Here is a 24000-nt window from a genome sequence, read left to right on the forward strand (position 1 = left end):
AGGGACTCCGTTCAAAGCCAAAGGTGTCGACGCAGTCGCGGTCGCGTTTCAGCCAGATGATATAGGCTTCATCAGGACATGGGTACTCTAGTTTGCAAGGCCCTGGTCAAGTCTAGGGCAAATCTTATCGGCCAACCCACACTCCCACCCAGGAGGGTGGGGTAGGTGCCACCGTCTCGGCTCAAATCTCGAGAAATCTTAATATCTTCACTGTGTCCGCCCAGCAAGATATATTAAAATGTAATTGGTATAAGTCTCAGGAGTGGCTCAAGTCCCACAATCTTCCTTAATTCTCCGGCGGCTTCAGCAACGCGAGGAACCAGCGTTTGCTGCGGCGTCTTACTCCATGAATAATGCAAACAATCAGCAGGCATGATGCATTTCGACGCTCAGGTCTTCGTCAGATGCCTTTCGTAACGGAAATGGGTTCCACCCATATATATATATATTTATATATATATTCAAAGTCCACAAAGCACCCACGTGCAGCACGCACTCCCAGCCAGCTCGCTCCAAGTAAGGGAAGAAGACGGGTACAACCTGCGTCAGCAGAGCCTGACGCGTTTCGGGCAACCGCCCTTCATCTGAGGCTTCTCTGCTTCGAAAAAGACCGCCAACACTAGGATTGCAGATAGTGGTCCCATATTTATTGCATCTTCACCTGCATGTTGCATTCCTTCATAGCAAAGTATTCTGGGATCTGCAGTCCTTGTACAATGAAACCCAAGTGGGCTGCTGGCGATCACTTTCAATAAATGTCACAAATCACGGGTGTCTCGCACAAGTTCTTCCCTGTTCAAATCTTGAGCTTGGCTGCTCCATTCTGCCGATACTCATACCAGCAGAGGAGCCGCTTAGTATGTGGTGGTGCGTGCCCCGGTCGGGTCGACCGTTTAACATTCAAAGTCCACAAAGCACCCACGTGCAGCACGCACTCCCAGCCAGCTCGCTCCAAGTAAGGGAAGGAGACGGGTACAACCTGCGTCAGCAGAGCCTGACGCGTTTCGGGCAACCGCCCTTCATCTGAGGCTTCTCTGCTTCGAAAAAGACCGCCAACACTAGGATTGCAGATAGTGGTCCCATATTTATTGCATCATCACCTGCATGTTGCATTCCTTCATAGCAAAGTATTCTGGGATCTGCAGTCCTTGTACAATGAAACCCAAGTGGGCTGCTGGCGATCACTTTCAATAAATGTCACAAATCACGGGTGTCTCGCACAAGTTCTTCCCTGTTCAAATCTTGAGCCTGGCTGCTCCATTCCGCCGATACTCATACCAGCAGAGGAGCCGCTTAGTATGTGGTGGTGCGTGCCCCGGTTGGGTCGACCGTTTAACATTCAAAGTCCACAAAGCACCCACGTGCAGCACGCACTCCCAGCCAGCTCGCTCCAAGTAAGGGAAGGAGACGGGTACAACCTGCGTCAGCAGAGCCTGACGCGTTTCGGGCAACCGCCCTTCATCTGAGGCTTCTCTGCTTCGAAAAAGACCGCCAACACTAGGATTGCAGGTAGTGGTCCCATATTTATTGCATCATCACCTGCATGTTGCATTCCTTCATAGCAAAGTATTCTGGGATCTGCAGTCCTTGTACAATGAAACCCAAGTGGGCTGCTGGCGATCACTTTCAATAAATGTCACAAATCACGGGTGTCTCGCACAAGTTCTTCCCTGTTCAAATCTTGAGCTTGGCTGCTCCATTCCGCCGATACTCATACCAGCAGAGGAGCCGCTTAGTATGTGGTGGTGCGTGCCCCGGTCGGGTCGACCGTTTAACATTCAAAGTCCACAAAGCACCCACGTGCAGCACGCACTCCCAGCCAGCTCGCTCCAAGTAAGGGAAGGAGACGGGTACAACCTGCGTCAGCAGAGCCTGACGCGTTTCGGGCAACCGCCCTTCATCTGAGGCTTGTCTGCTTCGAAAAAGACCGCCAACACTAGGATTGCAGATAGTGGTCCCATATTTATTGCATCATCACCTGCATGTTGCATTCCTTCATAGCAAAGTATTCTGGGATCTGCAGTCCTTGTACAATGAAACCCAAGTGGGCTGATAGGACTGCAGATCCCAGAATACTTTGCTATGAAGGAATGCAACATGCAGGTGATGATGCAATAAATATGGGACCACTATCTGCAATCCTAGTGTTGGCGGTCTTTTTCGAAGCAGAGAAGCCTCAGATGAAGGGCGGTTGCCCGAAACGCGTCAGGCTCTGCTGACGCAGGTTGTACCCGTCTCCTTCCCTTACTTGGAGCGAGCTGGCTGGGAGTGCGTGCTGCACGTGGGGGCTTTGTGGACTTTGAATGTTAAACGGTCGACCCGACCGGGGCACGCACCACCACATACTAAGCGGCTCCTCTGCTGGTATGAGTATCGGCGGAATGGAGCAGCCAAGCTCAAGATTTGAACAGGGAAGAACTTGTGCGAGACACCCGTGATTTGTGACATTTATTGAAAGTGATCGCCAGCAGCCCACTTGGGTTTCATTGTACAAGGACTGCAGATCCCAGAATACTTTGCTATGAAGGAATGCAACATGCAGGTGATGATGCAATAAATATGGGACCACTATCTGCAATCCTAGTGTTGGCGGTCTTTTTCGAAGCAGAGAAGCCTCAGATGAAGGGCGGTTGCCCGAAACGCGTCAGGCTCTGCTGACGCAGGTTGTACCCGTCTCCTTCCCTTACTTGGAGCGAGCTGGCTGGGAGTGCGTCGTGCTGCACGTGGGTGCTTGGTGGACTTTGAATATATATATATATATATATATATATATATATATATATAGTAATATATTTTACATATCTTGAAAAAATATGTTTGGGGCAAATACCTTTTGTTTTTGCCATTAACATGTTTTCAAACATTTTGCAAATACATGTATACTTAATATATGTTGATAAGTATTATATATTAAAATATTTCATTTTTATAGTACTTTTTAATATAGCTTACTTGACTATTTAGAGTCAATTTAATACATTTTTTATCATATATTTAAATAATTGTTAATAAACACATTTACTATGAAAAAGTTTGCAGTTTTTTAAATAGCCATTGATTCCGATGGAAAGTAGTCTTTTCATTTCATGTAAGGGCATTATTTTTACCATTCCTACTGTTTTAGCCCATTAACATCATTTTAATTTGTTCCTGGTGGTTGTGGATCTGTACTGCTGACTTATGGATCAGGTGAGACTATTTTTAAGTTACTTTTTGGGGATGTATTGGTGGGGGGATTTATACTGAAGTATAAGTATTTTTACGTTAGTTAAAGTTGGATTTCAGTTTTTGTTTGAATATTAGGATTTTTAAACTAATGGTTTTATTATCCATTCTATGTATAGTAGCCCGAGGATGAATGTGTGTGCTTTGCATTGTAGCATTTCGTACATTTCTTTACTTTGGAAATTTTAGATTTTATTTGGGTAATAGATTGTTATGTTCTAAGTTGTTGGTATCGTTGCTCTTTTTTCTTATTTCTGCAAATTGATAGAGGGTCCAGTGGCTTTGGCCTAGAATGCCTTCATAGGCATTGTGCCACACTTCCACTGCATTGCTTGTTTTGGTTGTAGAGCCATGGTGTTGTCATATATATAATTAGGATTCAAGCTAGCTTGGCTGATGAAGGGTGACATACCCCAAACCGGTCCCAGGATGCTTGTTTCCCGTCCAGGAAGGACCTGGATTGACAGTTCTGTCTGGACTGTTCCCATGAGGCACAGGGTCAAGACTTATTTGCATATGGCTGGGTCCAAACAAGGGTGCCGTAGTGGGCAAAAGAAAGATAAATTTAACCCAGACCTCTTGACTGGAGGAGAATGTTTGAATGATTCAGTATTCTTTCCATCATTTGTTGCAGTAACACTTTTCGCCCTAAGTGGGAACGGTATGCCCAGAAGTGGGTCCCTTGCTCACTGTGTCACTGGATTCAATATAGCCTGGCTAATGAAGGGTGACATACCCCAAAACTGGTCCCAGGATCTTTGTTTCTGGTCTAAGGAGGACCTGGCTTGGCAGTTCAGTCTGGGCTGTTCCGATGAGGCACATGGTCAAGACTGATTTGCATATGGCTGGATCCAACTGGGGTGGCATAGTGGGTAAAAGAACAATGGATTTAATCCAAATCTCTTCACTGGGAAAGAATGTTTGAATCATTCAGATTCAAGCGAGCCTGGCTGATGAAGGGTGACATACCCCGAAACAGGTCACAGGATGCTTGTTTCTGGTCCAGGGAGGACCTGGCTCGGCAGTTCAGTCTGGACTGTTTCCATGAGGCACAGGGTCAAACTGATTTGCATATGGCTGGGTCTAAACTGGGGTGGCATGGTGAGCAAAAGAACAGTGGATTTTACCCAGATCTCTTGACTGGGGGTGAATATTTGAATGATTCAGTATTCTGTCCATCATTTGTTGCAGATACACTCTTCTCCCTAAGTGAGAACGGTATGCCCAGACGTGGGTCCCTTGCTCACTGTGCCACTGGATTCTATCTAGCCTGGCTGATGAAGGGTGACATACCCTGAAACTGGTCCCAGGATCTTTGTTTCCGGTCCAAGGAGGACCTGGCTTGGCAGCTCAGTCAGGGCTGTTCCCATGAGGCACTGGGTCAAGACTGATTTGCATATGGCTGGATCCAAACTGGCGTGGCGTAGTGGGCAAAAGAACAATGGGTTTGACCCAAATCTCCTGAATTGGGGAACATTTTTGAATCATTCAGCATTTTGTCCATTATTTGTTGCAGTTACACTTTTTGCCCTAAGTGGGATGGCTATGCTCAGACACGGGTCCCTTGCTCACTGTGCCACTGGATTCAATCTAGCCTGGCTGGTGAAGGGTGACATACACCAAACCGGTCCCAGAATGCTTGTTTCCGGTCCAGGGAGGACCTGGCTTGGCAGTTCTGTCTGGACTGTTTCCATGAGGCACAGGGTCAAGACTTATTTGCATATGGCTGGGTCCAAACTGGGGTGGTGTAGTGGGCAAAAGAATGATGGATCTAACCCAGATCTCTTGACTGGGGGAGAATGCTTGAATCATTCAGCATTCCGTCCATCACTTGTTGCAGTTACACTTTTTGCCCTAAGTGGGACGGGTATGCCCAGACGTTGGTCCCTTACTCACTGTACCACTGGATCAAGCTAGCCTAACTGATGAAGGGTGACATACCTCGAAACTGGTCCTAGGATGCTTGTTTCCGGTCTAGGGAGGACCTGGCTTGGCAGTCCGGTCTGGACTGTTCCCATGAGGCACAGGTCAAGACTTATTTGCATATGGCTGGGCCCAAACTAGGGTGCTGTAGTGGGCAAAAGAACAATGGACTTAACCCAGATCTCTTAAATGGAGGAGAATGTTTGAATAATTCAGTATTCTGTCCATCATTTGTTGCAGTTACACTTTTCGCCCTAAGAGGGAACGGTATGCCCAGACGTGGGTCACTTGCTCACTGTGCCACTGGATTCAAGCTAGCCTGGCTGATGAAGGGTGACATACCCCGAAACAGGTCCCAGGATGCGAGTTTCCGGTCCAGGGAGGATCTGGCTCGGCAGTTCAGTCTGGACGGTTTCCATGAGGCACAGGGTCAAGACTGATTTGCATATGGCTGGGTCCAAACTAGGGTGGCGTAGTGGGCAAATGAACGATGGATTTGATCCAGATCTCTTGACTGGGGGAGAGTGTTTGAATCCTTCAACATTCCGTCCATCATTTGGTACAGTTTCAACATAAATAATTTGGGCTCCCAGTTTTATGGTATTTATTTTTTCAACATTTCCATCTGTATTTCTCAATATTTATTTTTTGCCATCTTATCGGGATTTGTCCATAAATATTCTATCTTTTGCGAATATTTGGAGGAATAAAATGGTATATTTCCACATTTAACTGATAAACATGCACCCATACTTTGCTGCCTGTCACATTTTAGCAAATTAAGCAGCCAAATAGAGCAAAACACTACACCTTCAGGTAAATATGAGCATTATAATTCAAAAATATGTTACCATACAGCTTCATTTAGGGAAATCTCAACCTTTTTTTAACTTCCCATGCTGCCTATCTGCCCAGCTGTTGTCCTAGAAATCACGAAAAACAGCATGGAGAGTCACCCACAGAAAGCACACTTTTATGCATTTTTCTGCTTTTAAAAATAAATACAGACACAAAACACTTTGGTTTCTGTCTGTAATTATCTCGAACAATCAGTAAAAATTGAAAACTGGGACCCTTATATATAATGCACCATGGTATTTGTTACTTGGCATGGCCTTAGTGGCCAGAATGGTGCAGTTTGCCAACCCAGGTATCTTCAGAATGGGCATTATGGGACTTAATTAGTGCTTGTGTGTTTTGTAGTAGGGTGACTCAATCCATCATCTATGTGGTGCGTTAAATTTGGATAGTTGAATTATCCGATATATATGTGTGTGTGTTTGTGTGTGTGTGTGTGTGTGTAAGAGAGAGGGAGAACATCTGCTTTACAAAATTGTCTGGTTCGTGCTATCAGTCTTTTTAGGTTTGGGGTACCTAGGAGTTACCTAGTAAAATGATAAGGAAATGTTTATGAAAATATGTTATTACATTTTAAATAACATAGAATTATCATTCCAAACAAGCAAGTTGAGAAGCCACAGTAGAACTACACTTACTCACCCTCCTGTCACCCACTCTCTCCCAACCCTCACCCAGTTAGTTAGGAATCTTTTGTGTGGCATCTGGTAAAAAACGTTCTTGTAGGGTCTTGAGAAGTAGTGCTTGCTTCTCTAAGGTCTTGTAAAACATTTTGAACTTCTATTTCATTCACTTTTGATGAGGGGTCTGTCCTCTAATTCACACTACTACATTGTTCCCAGTTGTATCTCTCCCATAACAAGCATTTGACTAGTACTTTGTAGCTTCTCTGATTGAACTTTCTGTACTGTGGGTAGAATCCCATGCGGGAAAAGTACCAGTTTTCCTTTATGAGATATGATGTAAGTGACTCGTTTAGCCATTATATCTGTGAATTTTTGAGTTATATATTAACTGTTTGTTAGAAATATAATTTATAGTAACATTTACAGTTACACATGTATTACAACATTTTATGTTTTATGCTTGCAGACTTCATGTTAATTTATTTTCTAGAAATGTTTGTGAATTTTCATTTTTTTGGGAAATGTATGAGGCAGGTGCTTGATTTTTGCCTGTTTGGAAAATAACATTTATTAGTTTTACATGTTCAAAAAACAGTTTGTCTAGGTTTCAAGCAAATGTGATAGCCTTTGGGGTTTGGGTTTGCTCTATGCTAAGTTATATTTACTTATTTTGTAATGTTTGAATGTCGAGTGTGAGAAGCTCAATTTATGATTTTTCATTCTATGGATTTGAGATTCGCTTCATTGAAGCTTCAAATGTTTAGGAAAATGTAAGGATATTAATTTTTGCATTTAAGTTTGTCTGTTTTACTGTTGGGGCCCGTTTGTTTCCTCACCACCAAACTTTTCATGGCGTGCTCACAGCCATGAAAACTGTGGCGTAAGGAAACTAGTAATATGCTTGGCGGTGCCTCAGCGGTACCACCAGCATATTTACCAACCTCACACTGTTGCAAGACTGCCAGGAATCGCGGATCTCTGGTGGCAGCAGCGATTCTGTGGCGGTCCAACCGCCATAGTCGGAAAATGACTGGAGGACCCCCACCACGACTACAATGGGTAGTAATAAGGCCTTAGTACTGTCTGGCTCATGTCAACCGTTTTCCTGGATGGCTAGTGACAGACAGGCAGAATTTAAGGCAGAAACAAATCTGATGAGCAGAAAAACACTTTGAAATTCCTATCATTTCTTGTATTTCACTTTTGTCCTTACTTGATGGGAAAAATGATTCTGCTATTGAACTTTGATTGTGAGGGTTCTTTTTATTAGGACCCTGATGACAAGTGGCTTATTTTTTTTTCCTGCAGCTCAGAGTGGTATTGTTGATAGGTTGAGTATTGTTAGACCTGTCAGCCTTAGGGTGGTCTTCCCTCAAACTTGTTGCCTTCCTCCTCCATTGGCAAGCATAAAGTTAATGATTGAGAGGAGAGAAGGCTGGGTTGTGGATGGTTAATGCATTATAATGTAGTGTTCTTTAAAGAGACAAATCTCTAATGTCCTACATTGGGGACTTTTTGGTTGGTTCTGCTGAATAGAGGGATGCTGTTCCAGATCCTGAATGCATAGATAGAAAATTCCTCCTGTCTTGTTTTTTTATTTTTTTACACTTCTTAGTCTGCCATCTGATGGCATTTTGACTGTGGTGGTGCTGAGATCCCCAAGAGATGGTGAGCTTGTCTGTAAGATAAGCAGAGGTGCTGGTCGTGATAGCTTTGTAAATGATGCAGCTGGTTATGAAGGTGACAGCAATCAGGATGGGAGTGATGCATTCAGATTTTTTTAGGCCCTGAGGGAGACAGTCTGCATCATGTAGGATGCCCTTAAGGGTGCCAGTGTTGAGTGTGGGAGGTCATAGAGTAGGGCAATACCACTATCCAAATGAGAGTGTATGAGGGCTTGAACAGCAATTTTGAAGTCACTTTCTATGTGAAATGGTTTGACTTTGTTGACCCTGAGCAACACTAAATAGCTTTGATCCAGTGCACTAAATTTATCTTAATAGTAACAGGGAACTTTTCCTAAGAAGAGTCCAGTTGGTGGCCGCATCCATCCAGGCATTATTAGTGATGTGTTCTCCCTTTAGTCTCTGCAGTCCATGCTCCAAGATGGAAGAGTGCTTACCCTGGTATATATTAAGTACACATTACCACCAAGCCCTCCCTTGTGTATACCTGACATTTCTACTGTTAGTGTTGATAAGATGCAATTGGGGGTCTCATGTGGCTAACGGTGGGTGGTTGCTTACTTCCATGGTATTTTGCGAGTCACAAGTTTGAATACTGGCAAGGGCTCCACAAGCTTCCCGCCCGCCTGCACACCACTTGTGTAGTAACCAGGTCCACGCTGATTGTGATATTTCAGGAGTATTTATTCAAGTTGGTTTCAGCATTGAAGTACAGATGTAATTAGCCCCACCAGGAGCAGCCAGCAAGGCTCTCAGCCCTTCTCCAACTGTCTGCTTCATACACCAACATAAGTGACATCAACACTAGAGTGTTTTACAGATGGAGGAGTGGAAAGCATGTAAAACATTGTAACCAGGATATTACATATCCTCTTTTCTTCCAAAGGAAAACAAAAGAGAAGAACATATATTCAGGTGTATTAACTAGTAAACAGAAAAAGAGAGAAGAGAACGAGAGAAAAACAAAGCAAAAGTAGAGACAAAGAAAACAACAAAAGATTTAAAAAGAAACAGATAGACATATCCTCCTTTCAGATAAATATAAGAAAGAAATAAAGCGAAGAAAAAGAAATAAGAAAGAAACCATCAATGATTACTCTCTGCACACCAACTGCCCAGGAAAGCTTGCGAGTGAGCAATCCACATCAGGAGAAAAGATAGATGACAGAGAAGAAGAGAAATACAATATAAAACTCCTTCTCTATACAATTATAAACATTAGAGTTTAAATTAAAATGGAAAAGTACTAGGCTACAGTGTAATGAAAGATAATTAAAACAGAATAGAGAAACACCCAGTCTTAAATGGTCCACTGCAGCGTAGTTAAAAGGTAAAAACCCAAACTATGCACCCAAGAGGGTAAAAATATGAATTTTCAGAAGTAAAAACACGATAACATCAAACTGTTGTGCACTGTAGAAGTAAGACAAACAACCTACACTAAACACCTTAAGTAAGGTAACGACGTGCACTGTAGTGAAGGTGAAAATATATATATATAATGACATGTGTAAAGTCATGTCCATGTAAGGACGTACCTTGACCAGAGGTACCATGTTGTGCATGGGACTGACACCCACTACAAAAACATGGGACTTATACCCATAAGAACGCTGTAGATGTGACTGACACCCACTACAGAAACATGGCACTTGTACCCATACAACGAGGTAGATGGGACTGACACCCATTACAAAAACATGGGACTTGTACCCATAACAACGAGGTCGATGGGACTGAAACCCACTACAGTAACATGGAACATGTACCCATAAGAACCTTAGACACCCAATATAGGGTAACATAAATTGTACACTGTGTGAAATTACCCTATGTAGAGTAAAAAAATGATGTGCTCTAAAACAACATGAGTGTAGACTAATCAAGAGCCCAAAAATAAATGGGTAGGAACCCAATGACTTATCTCTCATGTGAAAAGCATAGACAAAATGCAAGAGAACAGGAACACAAATAGCACTGCTGCCAACAAAGATGTGACAATATGCTTGAAAATGATACACAATAAACGAGTACAAATAAAGATTTGAATGTCAACCCACTGAACCATACAAGAAATTAAAAATATAGTCACTGGTGTGCCTGTCACCGTGAAATGTGACAGGCAAATGCCGAAATGCCGAAATTTCACTAGATAGCAGCAAAATATAAGGCAGACAAAAACACTATGTGTACAGTCATTTGAGCAAGCATAACTGCCGAAGGTGTGCCTGTCACCATGATTCAATGAGACAGGCGTCCAAATTAGGGAAAAAAAAACAATTGTGGAACAAAACTGGCTCAGTAAATGATAAAACACGAAATAAGTAAATACCGATTCACCAACTGACACTAGATGGCAGCACAACAGTGGGAAGTGAATACATAAAAATCATAGCTGAATGGAACAAAATCTCAGCCCAGTATTGAGCACCTTGAAACATCGTCACTCCAACAAACCTCACAATGAAGTACAGTCTGTTAAAGGCGTGTTGGTTTCGAGCACACTGAGTCATTGGTTGGCGTGAGAACTCCATCTAACAACGTAGTCCCACGTAGTCAATTCCTCAACATGCTCTGCACTGACAGGATTCCAACCGCCTTTGTTGAAACTTTATTAGAACGAGCAAAAAGTGGCATGGTTGGCAACACAGGTTAAAATAATTGCAAAAAAACAGTACCAAAATGGCGGCGCGTTCTTCGATGTTTGTGCCGGAAGGCTCAAGGTACGTTGTGCGGGACCACACCCATAAGGGAATCTAAGACTGCCGCAGACGTCAGAACTGAACACTTCAGAATGACAGGACGTCACTGGATGAACAGTGCGCGATCCTCATCTAGAAGGTAGGGGAGATTACGTGTAAATTTTCAAACAGGTGGTGTGGCAGTTCAACTGAAAAATAACTAGGCCCGTAAAACCAATTGAAATGAATAAGGCCCAAAAGTAATAAATGTACAACAGAGAATGATAACTAAAACAGATAAGGCTAGCCAAAACGGAATGTCACTGAAGTAAATTTTCTCCACTCTTCTCCATGTACATTTTAAACAGTTTAGCTTATCCATAGCTGTAAAATGTACACCTCCAAAGTGACACCCATGGCTTGCAGTAGACAGATTGAGCGCAGTACAGCTGTCTATGAGAGTCATGCCAAATGCCTCATGCAAAGAGCATTTGCGCAGATAGTGTAGTAATGTAATTCCTTGCACACACAATCAAATGAAACTCACAATGTCCAATGAGTTACAAACTCTGGAGTGAAAAGGGAACTCCGCACCAACTGTGGGAACAGCAAGCAGAAACTTTAACAATGTAGAGACTTGAACAGTAAAAGGAAATGGCTCTTTAACATAGAGAGAGACTTCAAAATCCATGTTCCTTGCATGCAGGGACGCTCTGGAGGCACACAAACTGTATCAAGTGACGCTTGAGGTGCTGCCTGAGTTGCAAAGAAAGTCTTTTAAACACACTGTAGAAACAGTAGGCAAAGTGTGTAGGCATGTAGCTGACTGATCACACAAGACGCATACTGGCAGGCTTACTCTTACTGAAGAAACTGGAACAGGCACTGTAGCGTTGAGGGCGACCGGTGGAAGGTCACTGTTGGGGCTGATGTGCCAGATCAGGGCCGGCTCTAGACTCATGGTGGCCCTGGGCAAGGAGCATAGGTAGGGGGCCCCGGAAGGGGGGTCCGGGCGGGGCGGAGCACGCAGGCCAGTAAAGAGGGGAGGGGGTCAGGGTGTTTAGAAGTGGAACAGAGCCGGAGGCCGCCAAATCCCTGCCAGGGGCCACCATGCAAATATGTATCCATCCTCAGAGGATTAATACATTAAGGATATGTATTGGCGTGGTGGCCCCTGAGGTTTGGTGGCCCTGTGCAGGTGCACAGCTTGCACATGCCTAGAGCCGGCCCTGGCCAGATGAAGAGTTGGAGCAGTTGAAATTTCAAAACTAGCTAGAGGTTGAGAGTAGGAACTCAGGATGTCCACTGCGGTCCTCAGAGGTAGCAGATGCAGGTTCTTAGGTTAAAATCGTTGCCATTAACCCCTTCGACGCTGATGACGAGCTCAGCTCGTCATCAGCCACGGGTGGCGTGTGCTGATGACGAGCTGAGCTCGTCATGTAACGCAGAAAAGGGAAAACAGCCGCACAGCGCAAAAATCACCGCAGCAGCGATGCAGTTAATAATGTAGTAACCAAGTCCACGCTGGTTGTGATATTTCAGGAGGATTTATTCAAGTTGGTTACAGCATTGAAGTACAGATGTAATTAGCCCCACCAGGAGCAGCCAGCAAGGCTCTCAGCCCTTCTCCAACTGTCTGCTTCATACACCAACATTCTAAGTGACATCAACACTAGAGTGTTCTACAGATGGAGGAGTGGAAAGCATGTAAAACATTGTAACCAGGATATTACAACTTGCCATCAAAATCTGGCAGGCGGAACCCGCCACCAACAGCCTGCCGGTGGCTGTCTCCCCGCCATCCTAATCAGCCTCATAGTGTGGACAGTGAGTGGCCTTTAGAAAAGCTCCGACCTTCCCATTGAAATTAAAATTTACAATAAAAATGTTTCTGAATTAAATAAAATATGAATCATGTGTTTGTATTGTTTGATGAACGCTTGTGTATGTATTTTTCTGTATATTGTTATGTGGTTCAAATCCTCAAAATGCTTTTTTTGCCTCCCCCCTCCCTGTTTCCACTGCCCATTTACACAAGAATGTCCTCGAGTCCCGGTTTTGATTAAGTAGGGTCAAAGGAAGCCAGAAGGTTAAGAGCCACTGATTTAGATAATGTGAGTCTAAATTCATGGCTCTAACAAATAGGTAACAAACAACACTCTTATTAAGAAACCACTAGGGGGCAGAGGCGTCACACACGACAGAAACCTGTACGATGCGTTCTTGATGGCGCATTAACCCAACTACGTAACATTTGCTGTTTAATCACATCTTTGCAGGTCTGTCAAGTCCAGTAAATGTGCGCGAGGGCGCGGTCACAGAAACTTCTGTAGAGATTACCTGGAACAGAGCTAATGGAAATTTCCAGCAATATGAAATCACTTGCATAAATTGTGCGGCAACTTTTCTGGTAAGCTATTATATGTTTTATGCCATTTATTTTGTTCAGTAAATTACCAGCAATGACAGTCAGAGTACACTTTGTGGTTATTAAGACATTTCAGCACCTTCATAGCTTACTTCAGTTTTTTTCTCATTAATACCACTAGATAATAGCCATTCACTGCTTGCTTGTGCCCTATGAAACTACATTTGAACATTTCACTTCAAGTTACCCATGGACTGTACATAAACACGCGAAAGTGAGGGTAGAGAACGACCAGACAGGTTCTACCTGTGGTCTCTGTATCACATTGTCACCGTTGGCATTCCCAGCAAAATCCGCTAACAGCGCTGAAATTAGAAATAATTTATTCCGGGATCCTATTAATTAGGGGTCAAGATGTGACATCACAAAGTGAGTGGGTGGTGGTCACGAGGGGCGGAGTCATGAAGGGGGAGTCTGACAGTGAATTTATGCATTTACTTTTTTAATGTACTTTGAAGCAATTAACATCAAAGAACACATGTGTGAGTTAATCTGTTCTGGTTTACTTAATTGGCCACAAGCAAGCTGCATTTGAAAATGTCTTACAAGGTTAAGGTACCTGCTCCAGACATCTTTGTGTGCTCACTAATTTGCAGAGGATAATAATAACGGAAGCTAACATGGGCGGTTAATGCACTTGCTGGACAGATCTGTGTTTTGTCACAGTTTTGCAAACTGTAAGGCATAGCTTTAGCACCTTATTGTTAATTCTCAATCTTGTTTTATTCTAAGGTTGCTTAAAGGAGTTCCTTAGGGTATTCATAAAGTCTTATTAGTACAAATAATCCCAACCACTACCTTATGTTTCAAATCCTGACTTTGTTTTTCTTCAGACCAAGTATACTTATCATATAATACCATCAATTATGGATGATATTTGACTCGTCTCCTACAGCTCATTACCCTCGTTGCCTCATGGAACATTTCCTGTGCAGTTATTTACATACCTGTATGATGCATTGTCTCTACATAACGTGTGTGTGTGAAACACCACACAGTGGGATGAGTAGTACTATAAAAAAATTAAACAAATGATCAAGTACTGTTTAAATTGTTATTAGTGTAATTACTCATACAGAAAGATACATCTGACAATCTTACGGTGCATGCATATCTCATTTATACAGGGTTGAATAAAGTCAAAAACCTGCTTCCAAATCAAAGGTTCTCTTAAGGACTTGACAAGTACTAACATGCTGTGTACCTTTGTTACCCTCTATTGGATTGGCATCCTGGTGTTAGGATTCAGATAGTTTCAAGCCATAATGAGACTCCAGCAAAAGGAGGGTTGATGGCCTTTAAGTGAGGTCTTTGCTTTGGGCCCATATGGAAGTGAAAAAAATAACACCTTCTCCCCAACCCTTCTGGGTGCTCCTCTGGTTGCTCCTCTGAATGGAACTAGATAACGTGCAGGCACTATTGAATGTGTCTTGATGTTTGTAAATGACTCCAGGGCCAATTCAGCAAATTTGCATATTCTGTTCCTGGATCCACACAAAAATTGCTGCCGGATCTGAGACCTGACTGGATCCCTGTCATGTGCTTCACTGACCTCTGGTGAACATTCATGCTGGTATGATCTAAAAACCTCCTTCAAAGTGCTTAGAGTAAGCGAGAAAGCCGATTTCCCCTGCGCCCCGCCAATGGAGGGTTACATGTGCCATCTCCCTAAGAAAGTGTTTCATTGAAGCCAAAAAGTGTATTTTACAGTACCCTCTCCAAAGATCCTTTAGGCCATAGGTTTTACAGAAATGTTTCCATATTCGCAATCTAGCAAACAATCTTTACAAATGAAACCGAATAGGACATCAGTTTGCCGTTTTCTGGAAAGCATATTATGTCCTCAAATAGTAGCTGGTAATTGTTAATAAAATAACACATTTTACCCAAACAATCGAGGTTACACATTAAATTTACTCTCATATTACTGTTTTATATATTTTTTTAAATAAATTTAGCTCCCCAAATGTTTGCTTGAAATGTTCTCAAAACATGGTCAATTTGCTTTCCATTAACAGCTTTGAAACTGTGATATATATTTCTTTTAATTCTGTTTCCAGCCACCTGCATAAGAGGCAAGGCACATGAACTATTTTTTTAAATCTCAAATGCAGCTGTTCATGTTTGGTCGATGAACACATTTCCGCCTAAAACTTCATCTGTTTCGAAAATACTCAGATTTTCGCAGTAGACATTGGCCTTTCCTTTCTTTTTGACAAATGATCTCGCGTTCTTCAAACAAAAGCATCTCTTTTGGAATAAAATTAATTTTTGGGCCCCAAATACCTTTCCTTCATTTTTATTCAATTAGGGAGAGGATGCCGGCTGGCTACAGGGACCCAGTTAAGTCCGCTGGACAAGAGTACCCTAAATCCTGAATGAGGAGCGTGCGAGGTCCTGCGTCGAGGATGCAACTGTGTGTGCAGTTTTAAACTCCCATGTCAATCTGGCAAAGTAAACATTTTTTCAGGTCAACCCTTCATTTTGAATACACATATGTAACCCTATGGTAGTCTCTGGACAGCCCAGAGGGCAGGGTGCATTGTATTTATAAAGTAGAACATATACTTTTAAGATTGACATGTCCTGGTAGTGAAAAACTCTTACATTAATTTTCATTACTGCAAGGCCCATCTCTGCCATGGATAACATTTGAGTTACTTTATTACATTTGTTAAGCTGTAACCTCCAAATGGGAACAGGTAATGATTTCATGTTTGTTGTCTTTGGAATTTTAATGAAAAATCTTCTCATAGTAAAGTTGGATTTTAAATTACAATTTTTAAAATGCCACCTTTACAAAGTTGCCATTTTCCTGCCTTAACCATTTTGGGTCTGCAAGCTGTCTCTTTGTCACATGATTAGGTGTAGCTGACAGTTGGGCTTTGTGTATTTCTCCTAGACAGCCGCATACGATGGAGATCTTAGGTGTGCCAGGATGGACCACCACAGGCAGGTTGGGAGGGCAGAGCTGCGCACAACCCTACTTACACTTGAATAGGCTATGTCCTGCCTCCACTCAAAGGGCTGCATACTCCCTGTAGTTAATGTGAAGGTGGAGCTGGAGTGCAGGACACCTGTGCACTTCAAGGGAACCCCTTTGAAGCTTCTCCCACTTCAAAGGAGGCACCAGGTATAAATTTGAGATGTCAGACACTAACTCTTCATTACACTTCTGGACCTGTGGATACTCTGCCATGAGAAGGGCTGCTGTGCTGCTGAAAGGACTGTCACTCTGCTGTACTACTGCCCTGAGGAACTGCTGCCCTCTTGCCTGTGTGAGATGGGCTGGACCTGCATTTGTTGAACCCAGTACCCTAGAGTGACTTCAAGGACTAGTTGGCTGGCCTCTTGACTAGTGCCTCACAAATAGAAATCTCCGACACCTTGAACCCAGCACCTGGACTCTACCACCTGTGAGTCCTACCCTGCAAAGTGGTGCAACACCAGTCCTGGACCCTTGGTAGTGGGCCTGAAGGTGCTCCGACACCCCATCTGTGGATCCATCAGAGCAAATGCATCACCTCTGCTGTGTTGAAGCAAACCTGAGCAGAACTGACACATTTCATCTGGTGCGAGAGTTCTCCCAGTGCCAGGACTCCGCATCAACCTCGCACCACTGTGTGAAGCTTCCCTGAAGCAGGCCCTTCCATTGCAAATCTCTCGTCACAATGAGCATGCAGGTTCTTGAATCACATTCTTGCAGCTGTTTGGAACCAACATATCGCTCCGATTGCTGACTCATCCTCAATGCCAGACTTTGCATCGCAAGTCCTCTTTGATGGGATCCTCGACGACTACACAGGACCTCGCAACGCAGCTCTGTAGCTCCTCGGAACCGACTCATTGTCTCGGCTGCACAATGCATCCTAAATGTGGGACCTCACAATCCTCCACAACCAGGACTTAAGGTACTCTTGTTCAGTGGGCCTAACTGGGTGCCTCTAGTGGTCTATATACTCCATCGTGGTCAGTCTGATTTTGTGACTTTGCCCTAGTCTCGCACGACCATAGAAAAGCAGATGGCACTTAGTGATTTTTGCTGCGATTCTCTCTGAAATCTTTAGAACTCCATATCTCCAGTTCTACTGCTTGGATTTGTGTTGTTTTGGTCTTGATTTATTTATTGAAATTGGTTCTATTTTTCTAAATTGGTATGGGATTTTTCTTGTATTATGTTTTTACTTTATTACTATTTGAGGTGTTACATAAATTCTTTACACATTGCCTCTAAGTTAAGCCTGACTACTCTGTGCCAAGCTACCAGAGGGTTGAGCACAGGCTTATTCGGGATTTGCTTGTGCCTCACCCTGACAAAGGTTGTTTTTGCTGGTTGAGTAGAGTTCACTCCCCCTCAACCAGTAACCCCATTTCCTACACTTACCTTAAGGCTGACATGTCTAACAAAATATTTGATATTTAACAATTGCTTAATGTTATTGAAACCATGCACTAAATATAGGCCCATAAAATATGATGGTTCAAGTTCTGTTTGAGTCCAAATAGACCTCGATATATAATAGCTCCATAGATAATGTAGTATGATATGCTAATTCATCAAGTCTTGGATTATAATTTAATCAGAGGAGCAAAGCCTAATCATTAGACATATATCTTGTTGATGTGCGGAATCAGAAGCTAGGCTGATAATCATGTTCTTAATCCTAAACTCTCCGTATTTAGCAACTCATGTTGCCTAAGAGACCTTACACAAGATTGTCAAACCCTTAAGAGTCACTTGTTTTTTTACCCTAGTCCTGAATTCTATGTTTAACTTGCTCACACTTATTGTGTATTTGATATTTAATATCAACATACTCGATACACCTTTCTAGCGAATAATGCTTACAGCACTGGTATTCTGTATTACTGTATAAATAATACTAGTACATTACTTTTTGATTTTCTGCAGCTAAACAGCATTTTTTTAAAAAAAAGTAGTACATTTATACACTGTGATGTAAATACCACTATCTAGACAGAAACCTGTGAATTGAATCAGTGTACAGTGACCATAGCTTGCCTACATTTTAGATAGTGTCAACTGGTGATGGCATTGACACATTTTGACATCAGCTCCGACTTGATGCCATTTTTAAAAGTACATATTATAAGTCTAGATTGTCTTACTTACTCTAATGGGGCAGTCAGTGGTACTGCATTTATCATTAGCAGTAAAGTTACCACAAGCTAACATGTGGAAGTATTCCGGAAGTAATCTGGTAGAGTGACTTTCTTCTGTAGGTAGTATTTTCCTATTTTCCAGTGACTTATTATGACATTTGTAATTTTCTGCTTATTGAGACAGAAAAGACACGTTTCCCTGCCCCAAGTGTTCTAGGTGTAGTGATTTCTGGGTCCTTTGTAATTATTTTTGCCATGAGCAAATATGCATTATTCATGTGCCCTATGAACTGGGACTGTCCCATTGACTGCAGTCTGCTTAGACCGGGAAGGGTGCCCACAGCGTTACCATCAGGAGGTGTAAGACTACTGCCTTAACCTGGAGTTAAGGAGCAAAAGTGTGGTGTTGGCAGCCTACCATGTTTTTAATGAATGGCAGAGTGACCATGTCCGTATTACCTGTGTCACTAGAGCGGTGCCTCCTGCCCTACTCCGGTAAAGTTCCACTACTATGTGCTTAGCTCAACCCTTGGCCTGAATTAGATTGTGTGAGTGCAAGGATGTACGTGTGCCTGAGAGATGGTACAGTGCAGGATGAATAGTGTGAACAGATGCATATGCGCACTTGTATGTGCGTGTGCATACAGGAAGGTACATAATATAGAAGATGGCGCGCGAGGTTGCATATGCATGCTTGGCTGTATGTGTGCTCAGAAAGAGGTACAGTGCATTGGTGATGGGCACGTTTAAATGTGTGTGTGTGCAGGAGTATGTGTGCGCTTGTGAAGGGCTCAATACACGAAAGACACTATGTTATACTTTGGGAGACTCAGGACTTGCTGGAGGAGCAGGGAGAGGTGGAGTTTCTCCCGAACAGATTTGTGGATTGCTGATTTACTGAAAGCACAGTGGGACACACGGGGGCTGTGGTAGAGAATAAGGATAACTACCCTAGGTGATGGGCTGTGAGAGACATAGGACATTGCCCAATACAGTGCTGTGACCAAAGGGAGCCCTCACCTTGTTCATTCCACCCATGACCCCATATGCCAGGTGGGGGCCACAGCGAAGAGAAAGGGCAGTTGCTCTGTATTGCTGAATCTAACCTACCTGTGTGTCAGGAGGAAGGGGCTATGAAGGAGGAAGAGGGCTGTTGTCTTGACCCCACATGCATCAGAGAAGACACCACGGGCCATGACCCTCCCGTTCACCTCCCTCGAAGGTATTATTGAAGACCTGGCCTAGGACCGAAGGAGAGACTTACCAAATTGGAAGAGCACCAAGGATGGTGGGTGCCTTGACTACAGCTTCCACCTACCTGGACACCACCCGATCGCTGAGGGACGCCGGAGGACTCTGAACCACCACTCCAGGAGAGTGGGTAAGACTGACATGTGGGTTGCTGTGCCTTGGGGAACTTGCTCTCAATTAACAGGCTCCAGTGTGGGAACTCAGAGATCTTGTCAACGAGCCCCCGTAGAACGCTGAACCTTGATCGCATTGGTGGGGCCTAGTTTGGTTGTAGCCACACTTGAATGGTATATAACCACCAGTCATCAATGGGGAAGTAGAACTGGTAAGCTGACCTGGATAACGCTAGTGGGCCACCTGCAAGAAGGCTATGTATATTGTTTGTAGTGTGTTGTATTGTACTTTGCGTTAGTAGATAATTACTTTCTTTTTCCATAAAAGCAAGAATTTGACTGGACAATCATTCATTCGGGTTGGTACATGTATTTTGAGTTGAAAGTCTGTACTTGCCTTACACCGACCTACTCCCACAGAAGCCTTGGACTGGTCGACCCTTGCTACCAATAAGAGTCACGTACTGAAGGGGTACTTGGCCAAGTTGCTTGGAGCCAGTAATAAGATGGGCCCTGGGACATCAAGAGTAAAAGGTCTCAAACTTCAGGGCTAGTGTTCAGTAATTTCTTCTTGGCCCGTGGCCCTGTGAATGGGGTTCTGACACTGTAAAATAATCAACCTTTCAGAATAAGGCCCATAAATGCAGTTTAACACTGTAAATGATTAATTTAGAAATAAAATATTAAGCTACTGTATGAATTAAATTTTTTTTTGTTTCATTCCCAGGTTCAAAAAGTTATCCAAGAAGTCGCTGTATTTCCCAACTTGAATCCAGGGACATTTTACAACTTTTCAGTTCGAACAGAAAAAGAGCATTTCAAAGACAGTGAACCTGTTTTCATTGAAATACAAACAGGTAAGACACTTTGTTTACCTCAATCAATAGAACATTGAACCCCTACAATGTCTAAGGCGTCTGTTTAGACTTGGGTGGTGGTACAGCCTCTAACTAGGTTTAATACTCGCCAAAGCCAGGCAGAAAACACCACTCTAGTCAGGGTAAGGGGGAAACACACACTGATGATAACCCTTGCTCACCCCCTTGGTAGCTTGGCACAAGCAGACAGGCTTATTTCCAAGGCAATGTGTAAAGTATTTGCACTAACACGCACAGTAACACAGTGAAGCACTACACAGGTATTTATAAAAAAGAAATCTTTATCTGAAGTTAAGCATGACCAAAACGACATAGGCAGAGGCAAACAGAAAGGTTGAACAGGAAAATAGCCACTTTCTAAAAAGTGCTATTTTCAAACACGGAATTTAAAAACCATCTTTCCTAAAAGATGCGTTATCAAATTCTGAGTTCAGGGATACCAGACTTCAGCTTCCCATCTTGCTCCTATCCGGAGATATGCAGGTACACATGGGATACAGCTTTCCCCATCCTATCCTATGGGCAAGATGGCCGTTCAATAATGAAAAGCGAAATTGGCAGTATTTCACTATCAGGACATGTCACCCACACTAGTACATGTCCTACCTTTCACATACACTGTACCCTGCCCAGGAGGGTACCTTGGGCCTACCATAGGGGTGTCCATTGTGTAGGAAAAGAAAGGGTCAGGCTTGGCAAGTGTGTACACTGGCCAGGACAACATGGCAGTTCACAGACGGTGCACAGGCACTGCGGTGGCAGGCCTGAGACACCATTTTAGGGCTACTCATGTGGGTGGCACAATCAGTGCTGCAGGTCCACTAGTAGCATTTGAATTACCACCCTTGGCACACTCATTGCCCTTTACTAGGGACTTTACAGGTAAAACAAATATGCCAATCATGGATAACCAATCACAGTAATAATTTACAGGGAGAGCATATGCGCTTTAGCACTGATCAGCAGTGGTAAAGTGCTCAGAGTCCTATTGCCAACAACCAGAGGTCAGGAAAAACACAGGAGGAAGAAGCAAAACGTTTGGGGATAACCTGCAAAAAGGTCAGTTTCCAACACAACCCCCTTCCAGCCTAAAGCAAGGGTAGACCAAACAATACCTCGATGGGCTTCCCTGCTTGGGGCGATAGAACACGGAAACTGGCCCGAACAGCAGGGGGCTATTCCTGTTTTACACCTTCCTGAACCTAGTTGGACCACTCTATCCATACTCTCAGGGCCCTCTAGGCTAAACCACGGGGCACCCTTCTCCTCACCTGGGGACCCCATCTGTGCAGCTCCTAACTTTACCTTGCTCACAGATGTGTCCTTACTGGTAGACAGTACCCACCTGGCCAGCACGGTGGTGTGGCCCACCCCACCCACAGTGTGTGACTCCTGCCCCCCTCCCGGGGGCAACTCTGTCCACCAATACAACCAGCCACAGCGGACATTGACAGATGTCAGTGATGAGAGCCAGGCCTCATACCTGTTAGGCCTCTCTAACCTCTGCTGCGTCAGAAAGTAGGGGGGGGGGCAGTAGCCCCAGGTGCCTGGTACCATTTCTCCACTCTCCCTCCTGCCAAGTCAGGTATGTCATGTAGGAAATGTTACATAAGCCAGTAGCTACAAGGAGTATGAGTGACTTGTCATCCATACTGATAGGCAGTATAGTTTAAGAATGCTTAGGCTGGAGAAGTACAAACTCAGAAGTGAAAACCGAACACCATAGTTGGGGGTTGTGTTTAATAATAAAAATCGATTTCTACCCAAATGAATAATTTTTGCAACATCAATCTATTCTCTAATCTATACTTTTAAGTGTGCATGTAGTTCCTTGATGACAGTTAATAATTCACTGTTCTGTATTAGGATTTTAACTTATAAACTACAAGTAACAAAAGGATGTCTCTTAGAAAAGCAGTAACCCAATTACCTATTTACGTTATATGCACTTTGTGATCTGCATAGTACACTTTCATTACAGCAGGCATATTAACCCTCTGTGCTATTTGATGACCAGTCAAAACCTCAACTAAACAAAACTCTGATCTCTCTCCAGGAAGAACATTCATCGAGAGAGTTATCTTGGCATTTCTATCGTTGTCTGGAAATTGCTGTAGGCAAGGAACCGGCAGGAGGTTTTATAAAACCGAAGCAAACTTGCAAATTCGGAGCCCTCTGAAGTCAGCACTGGTGTGGTGGCACCGGTTGCACCGCCCTAGAGCTGACCTTGGGTCTCCTCGCCCCTAGAGCGACCTCAGTTGGGAGTTGCTATATTTAATGTTGTGCTTAGTTGACGCGTTCACTTAAGTTATAGCATGAATTGGTTGATTGGACTGACTCAGAATTGCTCTGTACGAAAATCACTGGGCAGGTTTAGGCTTGGCTATCCTTATGTGCCATGACGAAACAGGCCAGTTTCATATTATCGCTTTCTGGAGAGGAGAAATATGAAGTCCAAGCGCAGTCATATTACATCACAACTTAGGGACTGATTTATACTTAGGAGGATGCAGAACAATCAGCAAAAAGCAGCAGAACCCCCGTTTGCCTTTTACAATGTACAATATAGGCATGTATACACTCTAAATAGAGCAGACGGACATATACAAACTATATATTAGTGCGGAAGGGACATCTGGTGCTTTTTTGTGAGTATTCGAAGTAACCAAACTGTAAAACAGGTTGTACGTTTCTTAAACCTAACAGAACCTTTTAAGAATGCCGTATTAAACTGATGATGAAATAAGAAATTGGTTTCTGTGAATACCGCTCATGACTGGGGAGTCCAGGCATACAATGCCACAAGGCCGAATCACAGTTGTCCGACTATCCTGTCTCACGTCTCCTCCTGTCAGTAGTTAATAAACTAGACTCAGCAAAGAGTGGATTCAAGCAAATGAATGGGTCCACCATGTTCCTGCAGGAATACTTGGCGCTTTCATGGCAGAACCAAACCACGAGTTACTTTGTGTTTTATTAGGAAACTGCTGGGCCACTGTTGGTTGTGAGGTTTTGCTTTTTGCCACACTCGATGGTGATCTTACCTGCCATTATCTGAGGATGTCAAAGGACAGGAGCGGGATGCACTGTTGTTCATCTAGGCAGCAGTGTATAGCCTTCATACCTGGATGGCCTAGGACCCCCATAGCCATATTTTGGAAAGGGACCAGCGCACTTCTGGGGAAATCGTGTGACTGTAACATCCTGT

At 43.5% G+C, this 24000-nt stretch overlaps 1 protein-coding gene across 1 annotated transcript in view; it reads left to right on the forward strand.

Annotated features, from left to right (window-relative positions):
• The window catches only part of PTPRQ (protein tyrosine phosphatase receptor type Q), a 1452710-nt gene that overhangs the window by 206271 nt on the left and 1222439 nt on the right, over positions 1-24000 (forward strand). The window contains exons 12-13 of the mRNA XM_086919596.1: positions 13278-13408; positions 20642-20771. Of these exons, the coding sequence (XP_086775722.1) occupies positions 13278-13408; positions 20642-20771 (261 nt within the window). The remainder of the gene's footprint in view (positions 1-13277; positions 13409-20641; positions 20772-24000) is intronic.

This window comes from Lissotriton vulgaris, chromosome 1_1 (genome assembly GCF_964263255.1).
Source record: "Lissotriton vulgaris chromosome 1_1, aLisVul1.2, whole genome shotgun sequence".
NCBI lineage: Eukaryota > Metazoa > Chordata > Amphibia > Caudata > Salamandridae > Lissotriton > Lissotriton vulgaris.